The sequence below is a fragment of the Schistocerca nitens genome, unplaced genomic scaffold (genome assembly GCF_023898315.1).
Source record: "Schistocerca nitens isolate TAMUIC-IGC-003100 unplaced genomic scaffold, iqSchNite1.1 HiC_scaffold_519, whole genome shotgun sequence".
Classification (NCBI taxonomy): Eukaryota; Metazoa; Arthropoda; class Insecta; order Orthoptera; family Acrididae; genus Schistocerca; species Schistocerca nitens.
The window spans coordinates 50,947-64,042 of record NW_026046052.1 but is presented as its reverse complement, the minus strand read 5'-3'; the positions used below and the strand labels follow the sequence as shown (position 1 = coordinate 64,042).

Genomic DNA, 13,096 nt, shown 5'->3' with positions numbered 1-13,096 from the left:
ACCGCACGCGCGCAACACAAAAAAAACGGCCCTTTTCAGGGCCACTAACATCTCTCCGTCGCGAGCAAAACTTTTGTCGGTCTTGCCGCCCAGCCTCTCTCTCTAGCCCCGTTAAAACAACCACCACAATTCCCCACCCTCCCTCCCGTACACAGCCGCTCTCGCCAACAATCACAATCGACGTCATCCCACCCCACCCCTTCAAATACACACAAACAAACAGCCGGACGACGTCACCACGGGTGGCTGGCCGCCGCCGTCTCCGAGGCGCCACCGCGCCTTCCCAATTCCCGCCGGCCACTTCCACGTCTCAACGTCCCCGTCCCCCTTTCACACAGAGAGGACACACACATAACAAACAAGACGCGCCATCCGCAAAGCAAGCAAACAAACAGAGTCTCCAGAAACATGAGAAACCAACCGTCGGCCGCCGCACAAAATACAAAACACAAAACAAAACGGCCACAACCGCTCCGCTACCGCGCGCCGCCGCCTACCGCCACCGGCCCCACAATCCAACCACCACGGCACGCACACAGTACCCACAAGGGTCATACAGAAACGCCACACAAACACCAACCAACCCCCCACACACACACACACACACACACCCCGGCGCATGCACGCACGGCCACCCAAACAAGACAACACAACGCGCCAAGCACGACAATCAACGCCTTCCCGACGTCCTCTGATGGCCCTGAGAAGGGCCGTTTTGGGCCGCGCGCAGCCGTGCCATCGCGCGCCACTAGACGACGCGGGGGAGGGGGGTGGGGGACGACGGGGTCAAGCGCCAGCCCTTCCCTTCCTTCCCCTTTCCTTTCTTTACTTTAACTTCACTTCTTCTTCTTGGGCGAAGCCTTCGCCTTAGACGGCGTCGTCGCCTTCTTCGGGCGCGGCGCCTTCGGCTTCTTCGTCGGAACCTTCGCGGCCTTCTTCGCCTTCGACGGCGACTTGGCCTTGGCCGGCTTGGCCGCAGCCGCCTTCTTCGCACCCGCGGGAGCCGCCGACGCCGCAGACGCCTTCTTGGCGGCGCCCGCCTTCCGACCGGTCGCCGCCTTCACGCCACCAGCCTTCTTTGCGCCGGCCGCACGGGCGCCCTTCTTCTCCTTGCTGGCCGGAGCGGCGCGCTTCTTCTTCGCACCGCCGGCACGGGCCTTGCCGCCCTCGGCCGCCCCGCCGCCGGCGCCGGCAAGCTTGAAAGAGCCGGACGCGCCCTTCCCCTTCGTCTGCACCAGCTCGCCAGCCACGACGGCCGACTTGAGGTACTTCTTGATAAAGGGCGCCAGCTTCTCCGCGTCCAGCTTGTAGTGCGCGGCAATGTACTTCTTGATCGCCTGCAGCGACGAGCCGCCGCGCTCCTTCAGACTCTTGATGGCGGCCGTCACCATCTCAGAGGTGCGCGGGTGCGCAGGCTTGGCGCGCGGCTTCTTCGCAGACGCCGCAGACTTGGCCTTCTTCGTCGTGCCGGTGGCGGCGGGTGCCGCAGCAGTCTCGTTCGTAGCCGCCTGATCTGCCATTATTTCGACGACGCGCGTACACACACGAGAGCGAGAGCGAGAGCGGCAGGCGGCAAGCACGGCGGCAGAGAATAGCCGCCGCGCCGCCAGGCCCAGCCAGTGTCGCGGGCGGGCGCGGACGGCCGAGAGAGCGGCCGCCACTCTGCGCGCCGCCGCGCCGCGCCTCCCGCGCTTGCTACCGCCCAACGTCCGACAGCCTGTGCGGACCAGCCCCAAACCTGCGCCGCAACCACCCGCGCCGTTCAAACCACCGAGGATGGGGCTACACACGGCCACACCACAGTCGCCAACCAGTCGCCACGGCAGCGCCGCAAACCACGGCCAAACTGCAGCTACCGCGCGCTACAGCCTGGCTCGGCCCGCCGAGAATCGCCGCCCCCGCCCACATGCCGCCCCCACAGCCCCAGCCGACGACCCGCCACAATGGCCAAACCTTCGGCAAAAGTGCCACACCGTCGCCGCGCCAGCCCGGCCAGCGCGGCCGCCGCCACAGCCACACAAGCGGAGGCGTGCGGCGATGCCGGCCGTGCAAACGCACCTCCGCCGCCCCATCGCCCTCCCACCGTTTCCCGATCGGCCCGCAGCCGTCGGGCCACCTCGCCCGCCAACATTCGCGCCCCTTTCTCACAAAATTGCCCGCCGCAAACAAAACGGGCGCCGCCTGCGCAACATCGGCACCGGCCAACCGAGCGCCGCCGCCCCTCGCCGCTTACGCGAGGGGGGCTGACCGCCGTCCGCAACTACAGACACACCGAATCTGCCTCCAAGCACACACGACAGCCGACCTCCTACATTTATACGCCGCAAGCCACCCAACGGTGTGTGGCGGAGGGCACTTTTTACGTTACGTGCCACTGTCGTCATTGCCTCCCTTTGCCGTTCCAGTCGCGTATGGTTCGCGGGAACAACGACTGTCTGAAAGCCTCCGTGCGCGCTCGAATCTCTCTACTTTTACTACATTCGGGATCTCCTCGGGAGGTATATACGTACGGGGAAGCAATATATTCGATACCTCATCCGGAAACGCACCCTCTCGAAAACCTGGCGAGCAAGCTACACCGCGATGCAGAGAGCGCCTCCCTTGCAGAGTCTGCCACTTAACTATCACGGTTACCACATAACCCTGTGACGAAACGTTGGACCTTTCTCTATCTCCTCCGTCAACCCGACCTGCTACGCATCCCACACTGGTGGGCAACACTCACGTATGGGTCGGTCGAACGCGTGTTTTTGTAAGCCACCTCCTTTGTTGATGGACTACATTTTTGCTAAGCATTCTCCCAGTGCATCTCAACCTGGTACCCGCCTTACCAACAATTACTTTTATCTGATCATCATTCCACTTCCAAATCATTCCGCACGCATACTCCCAGATACATATTTTACAGACGTCACAGCTACCAGTGTTTGTCCCGCTATCATATAATCAATCATACAATAAACGATCCTTCTTTCTGTATATTCGCAATACATCACATTTGTCTATGTTAAGGGGACAGTTGCCACTCCCTGCACCGGGTGCCTATCCGCTGCCGATCGTCCTGCAACCTCTCTGTATACTACATACAGCACATCATCCGCGAAACGACGCATGGAACGTCCGGCACTATCTACTAGCTCATTTATATGATATGAATTGTGAAAAGCAATGGTCCCATAACACTCCCCCGTGGCACGCCAGGGGTTACTTTAACGTCTGTAGACGTCTGTCTCTCCATTGATAACAACATGCTGTGTTCCGTCTGCTAACATCTCGTCAATCCAGCCACACAGTTGGTCTGATATTCTGTAGACTCTTACGTCGTTTATCAGGCGACGGTGCGGAGCTGTATCGAACGCCTTCCGGACGTCAACGACAATGGCATCCACCTGGGAGCCTGTATCTCATATTTTCTGGGTCTCATGCGCAAATAAAGCGAGCTGGGGGTCTCACACACGATCGCTGTTTCCGGAATCCAACATGGATTCCTACATAGTAGACTCTGGAGTTTCCACAAACGACATGATACTCGAGCAAACAACATGTTCTACAACACATCGACGTCAGAGATATGGGTCTATGGTTTTTGCGCATCTGCTCGACGACTGGGACTACCTGTGCTCTTTTCCAATCATTTGGAACCCTCCCTTCCTCTCCAGAGACTTGCGGTACACGGCTGTTAGAAGGGGGGCAGGTTGTTTCGCGTACCCTGTGTAGGAATCGCGAATTGGTAATCCCGTCGGGTCCGGCGGACTTTCCCATTCCTCCTTGGACACTTATTTCGATGTCAGCCGGTTTCTCGTTCGTGCGAGCATTTAGAGACGGAACTGCAGTGCGGTCCGTCCTCTGTGAAACAGCTTTGGAAACAGGTGTTTAGGTATTTCACAGCTTTACGCGTGTCATCCTCTGTTTCAATGCCATCACCATGCCGGAGTGTCTGGATATGCTGTTTCGAGCCACTTACTGATTCAACGCAAGACCGGAACGTCCTAGCATTTTCTGTCAACGTCGGTACATAGGGTTTGTTCTACTTTCGAATTCACTGAACGCTTCACGCATAGCCCTCCTTACGCTCACACTTTGGACATCGTTTAGCTTCTGTTTGTCTCGGAGGTTTTGGCTGCGTTTAAACTTTGGGTGAAGCTCTCTTTGCTTTCGCAACAGTTTCCTAACGTTGTTGTTGTAGTATACCACGGTGGGTTTTTTTTCCCATCCCTCACAGTTCGACACTCGGCACGTACCTGTCTAAAAACGCATTTTTACCATTGCCTTGCACTTTCTCCATGAACACTCAACATTGTCAGTGTCGGAACAGGCATTTGCCTTTTCATCTGTCGGGTCGTCTGCAAATCTGCCTTCTATTACTCTTGCTAGCCAAAACAGATAGATACACCGTCCTCCCTGCAACGGCCTTATGATCACTGCGTCCCTGTTCTGCACATACAGAGTCGAAACACGTTCGGGTCTGTTTGTCATCCGTAGGTCCACGATGTTATCTCCACGAGTCGGTTCTCTGTTCATTTTGCTCGAGGTGATTTTCGGACAGTGCACTCAGTATAATGTCACTCGATGCTCTCTGTCCCCCTACCACCCGTCCTGAACATCATCTGAGTGTCCCAGTCTATATCGGGTAAATTGAAATCTCCACCTAAGACCCTAACATGCTGAGGAAAATGTATGTGAAATGTGTTTCCAAAATCCGTCTCTCCGTTGTTCTGCCACTAATGCTGCTGCGTCGGGAGGTCGGTCAAAGGAGCCAATTATTATTAAACCTAGCTCGGTTGTTGGGTGTAACCTCCACCCACAATATTTCACAGGAACCATCCACCTCTACTTCACTACAGGATCAAAACTACTACTCAAACAGCGACGAACACACCACCACCGGTTGCATGCAATCGAGCCTTTCTAAAACACCGTCTGTACCTTTGTGACAATTTCGGCAGAATTTATCCCTGGCGTCAGCCAGCTTTCTGTACCTTATCACGATTGCAGAGCTTCGGTGCTTTCTCTGTCAGCGCTTGCGGTTCCGGTACTGTACCAACGCAGCTTCGACAGTTGACAATTAACAAACGATACCGATTGCTGCTTGGTCCCCGCACCCGTTGAGGCTGCTGTTGCCCCCTTTCTGTACTTGCCCAAGGCCATCTAACCTAACAAAACCGCCCAGCCCACGCCACACAACCCCTGCTACCCGTGTAGCCGCTTGTTGCGTGTAGTGCTCTCCACCTAAGACTATAACATGCCTTCGACATTCGCAGTGTACAACACCTTAGGTTAGGGTTGGCGTCGCTTGGGTTAGGTTAGGTTACGTTAGGTGGACGTGGGTTAGGTTAAGGGTTAAAGTTAGGTTAGGCGTCAAAGTTAGGTTAAGCGTTCGGACGTGAGGCGTCAGGTGGCCGCACCTACCTTACGGCCGGACATCTTAGGTTAGGCTAAGGGCGCCGAGGTCACGTTACGTTCACCTTCGGGCGCCACACGTAGCTGTCACAGGTAGGTAGTAGTTCGGTCGGTCGGTCGTCGGCAAGCCGCAAAAAACTACAGACGACGTCGACAACAAGACCGAGCAGGAGGCAGATATATACCGAGCGCCAAAGAGACCGACCACACACACACACACACACACACACACAAAACAACAAACACCACCCACCGGCCAAAGGGGCACCAAAAAAACCCACAAAGCCGAGCACCACACGTCGCGACCAGAGGCAACCCGCAACCGCAACGGCGCTTTCCGCACCGGGCCGGATGCACGTACGACAACACCGCTACCCGTACACAAGGCCTCCCATTGCACACAGCCGCTCTGTGTTCAACATCATCAATGGCGCGCCCGCGGCTCGTCGCGGTCGCAGCCATGACGCCGCCGCCACTTTTGCACCAACACATTCACGCACCGCAAAACAGCTCGCCGACCCACCGACACAGCACAGCCGACAAACAAAAACAACCGCGGCGGCGGCAACAAAACAAAACAAACACCTCGCACCAAGCGTCCGACAGAAAACAAACGGACAGGCACACAGGCCTCTGCTAACGACCACGACACAGCGGCACGCTGCCCCTTTCCCGCCACTCTCGATTCACAGCGCACGCGACCCCGTCGTCGACGACGACACGCGACGGGCTCGCTTCCCGCAACCTACACCTTTCCGCCACTACGCACGGCTCCACCCGACGCCCGTCGCAACGGCACTACTGCACGCACTATCACCCCCGCCGCCGCCGCCGCCGCCGCCGCCTCCTCCTCTCTCCCCCTTCCCGTACACAACAACACAGCCAAAAACACACTCACGACCCAAACATAACAACATGGCACGTGCATCGGCGCACACCCCCAACCAGTCACCGTCGACACAACCACACGCAAGGCACGGAAAAACCGGCGTCCTTCCACGTTGCCATCAAAGCAGCACAAACAACCACACAGGAGGAACCACCAACAACTGCCGGCCGGCCGGCAACCACCAAACGCACATTCCCGCTCGCCACCACACACCTCTCGGCAGCCGTTTCGCAAAGACATGACATGACATGACGCGACATCATCGCATCACGGGCGACGCACGCACACCGACCCACTTTCCCGCCCGTCTCTCTCTCTCTTTTTCTTCCGACGCCTTCGGCCGAGCACACACGTACGTGGCACAACGCCCAACACAGTCACACACAGTCGACAGGCGCACGCCCAGGCACGCAACGACGCAGCGCAGCAAAGGCGCCCGCGACACATACCTCCTCTCCCGTCTCGCCGCCGACCGCCAGCCAGCCACTCGCAATGTGCACTGGCCAACCGGACACACGTCCACCGCGCCGCCTCCGACCACCCGCCAGGGGGCGCTCACGTCCGCGACAACAGCGCGGCCCGCCGCCGGGCGGGCCCAGCCCGGCCCAGGCGGCGCGCGCTGCTCTGCACTCGGCGCGCCGCGCCACACATCCTGCTGCAGACCGGGCTCGTCTCTCTGTACGCGTCTGCGTCTGCCCGCATCTCATCTTCCTGCGCATCAACACAAACGAGGCCACGTGAGCAAACCCCCGTCACAACGCCACATCACGCACTGCCTTGTCGACCGCCTAAATAAATGCACTCACCCACCAGCCATCCGCTTCGTCCTCTTCTTGCTTACTCGTTGTTCGTCGTTGTTGCTGCTGCACCAGCACCAGCACCAGCACCGGCGGCGGCGGCGGCGGCGGCGGCGGCGGCGGCGGCGGCGGCGGCGGCGGCAGCGGCAGCGGCAGCGCACACAGCCCCCAGCCGGCCGCATCCGAGGGGGCCCCGCCGCCAGCGTCGCCTCCTTGGGCACAGGTGCGGTGCTGTGGCCGCCCATCCAACCGCATTTGCTGGCCGTCCCAGCCGCCAGGCAGGCGTTCCCACTGCCGCGCACCGCCTCTGCTGCAGAAGACGAACAAACGAAACGTACAAACATACACGCACCCGAAGCGTGGCCACACACGGACGGGACCGACAGGCTCCAAGGCGACCAAACGATGGAAAAACAAACACAAAAACAAAAGACACGCGAGCGAGCGAGCAAGCACGCAGTCGCCTCGCCTCTGTCCTCCCGCCCCCGCCCTTCTCCCCACCACATGCCCACAAACACCACCGCCTGCCCGCATCTCCACATTCGCCCCCTCCATTTGTTCCCTTGCGTTCGTTCCTTCCTTCCTTCCATGTGTCTGCGTGCGCGGCGCCTCTCCAACATCCGCCGTCCGTCCGTCCCGTTTTCGCCGTACCACACGCCACCGTCGGCGCCGCCTCGCCTCCTCCCAGTCCACCACCGCCGCCGCCCCTGTCCGCCCCGCACACCACCATACACCGCTGCTTGTCCCGGCCGTTGCCACCAAAGGCGCCAGCCGCAAACCGCGCCAAACGCCGCAGCGCGCGTGCGTCCTTCCTTCTTGCTTGCTTCTCCGTGCCGACGCTGCCTCTATTCCCGCACCCATTCGGCCGACAAGCACTGGCGTCGACGACACAGCCGTTGGGCTCCGGCACTGCGCGTACCGGAGTTACACGCGCACCCCCCCTCGCGAACGCACGACTCATTCTCTTTGTTGTTTCTCCTCTTTCTTACGTCTTCGTTTCTTGTTTGTTTGTTTGTTTGTTTTTTTTTTTTTCCTCCCACCGCCGCATGTGACACAATGGCCTCCCTCCCCCTTTCGTTCGTTGTCGCCGCTTTGTTTCTCTTTCTCATTGGTGCACGTCCGACGCGCTCCATTTCCACCACACCACGGCCATCGGCCTCCTCAACGGGCAGGCGCAGTGTGCCATTCTCCGGCGCACAAGCACACCGCGCGGCTCGCTCTCCTCGCCCCCACGCCACGCCACGCCACGCAGCACAAATGATGCTGTCTCGCAACACGACACACGGTGCGCACACCCCCGACCACGCGGCTCTTAAAAGGCATGGCACCGGCGACATGCGCCGCCCCGGCCCGCATCCGTCGTCTCACGTTCACTGCCGGCCGCGTCTGAGGCTACAACCGCACCACAACAACGGTCCCCTCCCGGCAACACATTTGTTGCACAAACACAACCGCCGAGCGCAGCGCGAGCCACCCACACGCGCCCTCCCCGTCTTTAAAAGCCTCCGCGTCTCCTTTCTCCTTTCGCGCCCCTCCCATCTCCCGAATATGCCAGCAGCGGTGCCACTACCGCGAAACGGACACGCCTTCCGGGCCACATGCAAGGGCACGCCCACCACCAACTACTGCCATATTCGCGGACGCAGTTAGGCAACACGCAACGCACTCTCCACCTACTTTCTCTCTCTCGTCCATTCTCTTTAAAACACACGAACCAACCAACCACGGCTAACACACTTTTTCGCGACACCTTTGACTGCGTTATCTTGACCGTGACGGCAGCTATCGACCTTCCAATTCCCCACTAAACACACACACACCCCTACATACACACCCTTCGCTACACCGGACAACAACAGCGTACACAACAGGAGGGCACACGAAACGGCAGGCAAGGGCAACGCATTCTCATAGATTCCTCCTCCGAGCCATGTCGGCGAACGTTTCATCCGGGAAGGCAATGCAATTCAGCCGTCACCACGGCCGACACCTGCAGCCGCGCCGTAAACGCCTTTCAGTGCGGCTGCAATGCACGGGAACGTTCCGTTGCTATAGACAGCGCCTCTCCGTTTTTCCCTGCTTCGTTTTCCGGTGATTGCTTCTCCATTTTGTTTGTTTTATTACTTTCCGTTCCCCTCCTCCACCATTGTTTCCGTCCCCAACAGTTTTGCTCATTCCACACGTTCTGCCCAGACACGACACTCGACCGATCAAAGGTCAGCCTTTCGTCACCGTTCGCGGCGCCGACGGTGCCACAGTGCGACTGGTGTGAACACCGACACGTTGCCATGACGCCGGTGTACCGCGCCGATATTGACAGTTACTCAGAGCCGCCGGATCGGATCACATCACCGACACACCTGCCATTTCACACCGGGGGACACAGACCAACGAAACGCGTGTACGCCCATAACAACAAACAACGACCGTCGTCGTCTAGCCTCACGCTTACTGTACTCAACCGAACACACGTGCACCGTGAATGACGTGCGTGCGCACAACAGTCCAATCAATCATCAGTCAAACTGCAGAAACGGCTATCATCAAATCAAGGGCCAAATAGGTACACCACCGTGCGTGTCGCCTACCCCACCCGCCCGTACATTTCTTGGCGACTTCGTAATGGATGATAGTACGACACGTCCATTTAAAACGTCACCAACACACACACACCAACGCGCCGTACAGCAAAGGGAATAGTCGACGGCAACACAACATTTCACCCTCGCCATCATGTATGATGTGACAACAGACGGCCGTAACGGTGACATCCAACAATCAATCAATCGCGAGGACTTTCAATTGCAGTCACGTGACTAACCGGGCAGACGGAGACAAAGACATGAATCAGCGCCACAGACAGCACCAACACCTCCTATCGATCTATCTGTGTGTCGACAAACAACCACGCCAAGACTCGTGCACGCATTCCACGTCACACCGGCGGCAACCAAACCCTCGCGGCCGTACCCCAGTAACCACAACCACAACCACATTCGAGACCACACCACCACGGCACAGCAGCACCACCAGCTGCCTCGCAACCAACCAAACCGGGTAGCTATGCCGCCCCTCTCACTCACTCACTCACTCACTCACACACACACAAACAATTCCGCTCTTCCCGCAAAGGCAATTTGGTGGCCCTGAAAAGGGCCGTTTTGCCGCTCTCGCAACGGAGGGAGCTTCCTTCCTTCCTTCCTTCCTTCCTTCCTTCCTTCCAAGAGCCGAAGTAACAACCTCCTCCTTACTTGGAGCTCGTGTACTTGGTCACCGCCTTCGTGCCCTCGCTCACGGCGTGCTTGGCCAGCTCGCCAGGCAGCAAGAGCCGCACAGCCGTCTGGATCTCGCGGGACGTGATGGTCGAGCGCTTGTTGTAGTGCGCCAGGCGAGACGCCTCGGCCGCAATGCGCTCGAAAATGTCGTTCACGAAGCTGTTCATGATGCTCATCGCCTTCGACGAGATGCCCGTGTCGGGGTGCACCTGCTTCAGCACCTTGTAGATGTAGATGGCATAGCTCTCCTTCCTCTTGCGCTTCTTCTTCTTGTCGCCCTTCGAAATGTTCTTCTGCGCCTTGCCGGCCTTCTTGGCGGCCTTCCCGCTAGTCTTGGGCGGCATCTCGAACGTACAACAACAGGCAGCAAGCGCTCCGCTCTAGTCAGCGTCTCCCCACACAGTGGCACCCGCCGCTACCGCAACACCGCACCTTTACCAGCTCGCCCTGTTGCGGCCGCCGACCAATGGGGCGCGCGCGCAACCGGCCGCCGCACCCGAGCCCATAAAGGGACCCCCACCCCGCCGCCGCCGGCACACGCACGCACTCCGCTGCTCGACTCGCTGCGGCTCGCACCGTTACGGTTACGTGTTTAGCGCTTACGCCACTAGCCAAACGCCATGTCCGGACGCGGAAAGGGAGGCAAAGTCAAGGGCAAGTCAAAGTCCCGCTCAAGCAGGGCTGGGCTCCAGTTCCCGGTCGGCAGAATCCACCGCCTCCTGCGCAAGGGAAACTACGCCGAGCGCGTCGGCGCCGGGGCGCCCGTCTACCTCGCCGCCGTCATGGAGTACCTCGCGGCTGAGGTGCTCGAGCTGGCCGGAAACGCGGCCCGCGACAACAAGAAGACGCGCATCATCCCGCGCCACCTGCAGCTCGCCATCCGCAACGACGAGGAGCTCAACAAGCTCTTGTCGGGCGTCACCATCGCACAGGGTGGTGTCCTGCCCAACATCCAGGCCGTCCTGCTGCCAAAGAAGACCGAGAAGAAGGCCTAAACAGGGACCGCGGCGCTGCGCTTGCGTGCTCCCTGCACGCAAACGCAAACGCGCCTTTGCCTTGCCGGCTCGCCTCACAACAATCGGCCCTTTTCAGGGCCACCACACAAACCTACGTCCAAAGCAAAGTTTCCGTCGTCCTCGCCGCACTTTACAACAACGTCCACAGCGCCGGCGCACGTCCGCCATCTTGTCCACAGCCCGTGTGGCCGAACACACACACATTTTTTCTGCACCCCTCCACGCACGCACAGTCGCGTTCCAAACAACGACAACGACATCAATACACCAATAATGTGATGTGATCATTGTTAATATGTTCATAATTAAAAGAGCGCGTAACGGCCCGACGACGGACGACACGCGGGCCGCCGCGCGCGCTCTCCAAACACACAGGCACAGGACAAACCAAACCAAACCAAACAGCTGATCCGATCGATGATCCGGCCCGCGCCACAAACAAACCACGCACACACCGGACTCAGCCGCGCCCTCCCGCATCCATCATCACACACGTCACGTCGAAACTCCAAACGGAACGCACGCACGCAAAGCAACAGAGGCGCACAACAACAACAACAACAACAACAAACACACACACACAGAGGCAGGCAGGCAACACAGACCCTTTCGCACTTTTCAATTTCCGAACAGTGTGGTGGCCCTGAAAAGGGCCGTTTTTCGTCTCTCCCACCAAGCACGGGCAACGGCACGGCCGCGGGAAGGCCACAGCACAGCACACCGGCTGCCTGCCTAACCGCCGAAACCGTACAGGGTGCGCCCCTGCCTCTTCAGGGCGTACACCACGTCCATGGCCGTCACAGTCTTGCGCTTGGCGTGCTCAGTGTACGTCACCGCGTCGCGGATCACGTTCTCCAGGAACACCTTCAGCACTCCGCGGGTCTCCTCGTAGATCAGACCAGAGATGCGCTTCACGCCGCCCCTGCGAGCCAGGCGGCGGATGGCGGGCTTCGTGATGCCCTGGATGTTGTCGCGCAACACCTTGCGGTGCCGCTTGGCGCCACCCTTGCCCAGCCCCTTTCCTCCCTTGCCGCGGCCTGTCATTCTTCCTCCTCCTCAAGCAACAAAAAAAGCACAAGCGGCAGCTCCTCACCCGGCGCTAGCGAGTCGGCTACGGTGCGCCGTGAGCGCGCGCCGCCCCCCTATATAGACTCTGGCCCGCCCTCCCCCCACCACGCGCACCGAGGGCATATAAGCGCAGCACGGGCCCGCGCGGGCCCGTTGTCAAGGCAGCACCGGACGCTTCGCTACCGCACGCACCGCTAACCGCTATGGCCCGCACAAAGCAAACGGCCCGCAAGTCCACCGGCGGAAAGGCGCCGCGCAAACAGCTCGCCACCAAGGCGGCGAGGAAGAGCGCGCCCGCCACCGGCGGCGTCAAGAAGCCCCACCGCTACAGGCCGGGCACCGTCGCCCTGCGAGAAATCAGGCGCTACCAGAAGAGCACAGAGCTGCTCATCCGCAAGCTGCCGTTCCAGCGCCTAGTGCGCGAGATCGCCCAGGACTTCAAGACCGACCTGCGCTTCCAGAGCTCCGCAGTCATGGCCCTGCAGGAGGCCAGCGAGGCCTACCTCGTCGGCCTCTTCGAAGACACCAACCTGTGCGCAATCCACGCCAAGCGCGTCACCATCATGCCCAAGGACATCCAGCTCGCGCGCCGCATCCGCGGCGAGCGCGCCTAAACCGCTTAGCCGCGGCACGGCACCGCACGCGCGCAAC

General features: G+C 59.6%; 1 protein-coding gene across 1 annotated transcript; it reads left to right on the top strand.

Moving 5' to 3' along the window:
* The first annotated feature begins 5,751 nt into the window (after positions 1–5,751).
* On the top strand, positions 5,752–6,531 carry LOC126232481 (uncharacterized). Its single transcript, XM_049942732.1, has one exon. It carries the CDS (start codon positions 5,752–5,754, stop codon positions 6,529–6,531), a length of 780 nt encoding a protein of 259 aa, XP_049798689.1.
* Positions 6,532–13,096: the final 6,565 nt, after the last annotated feature.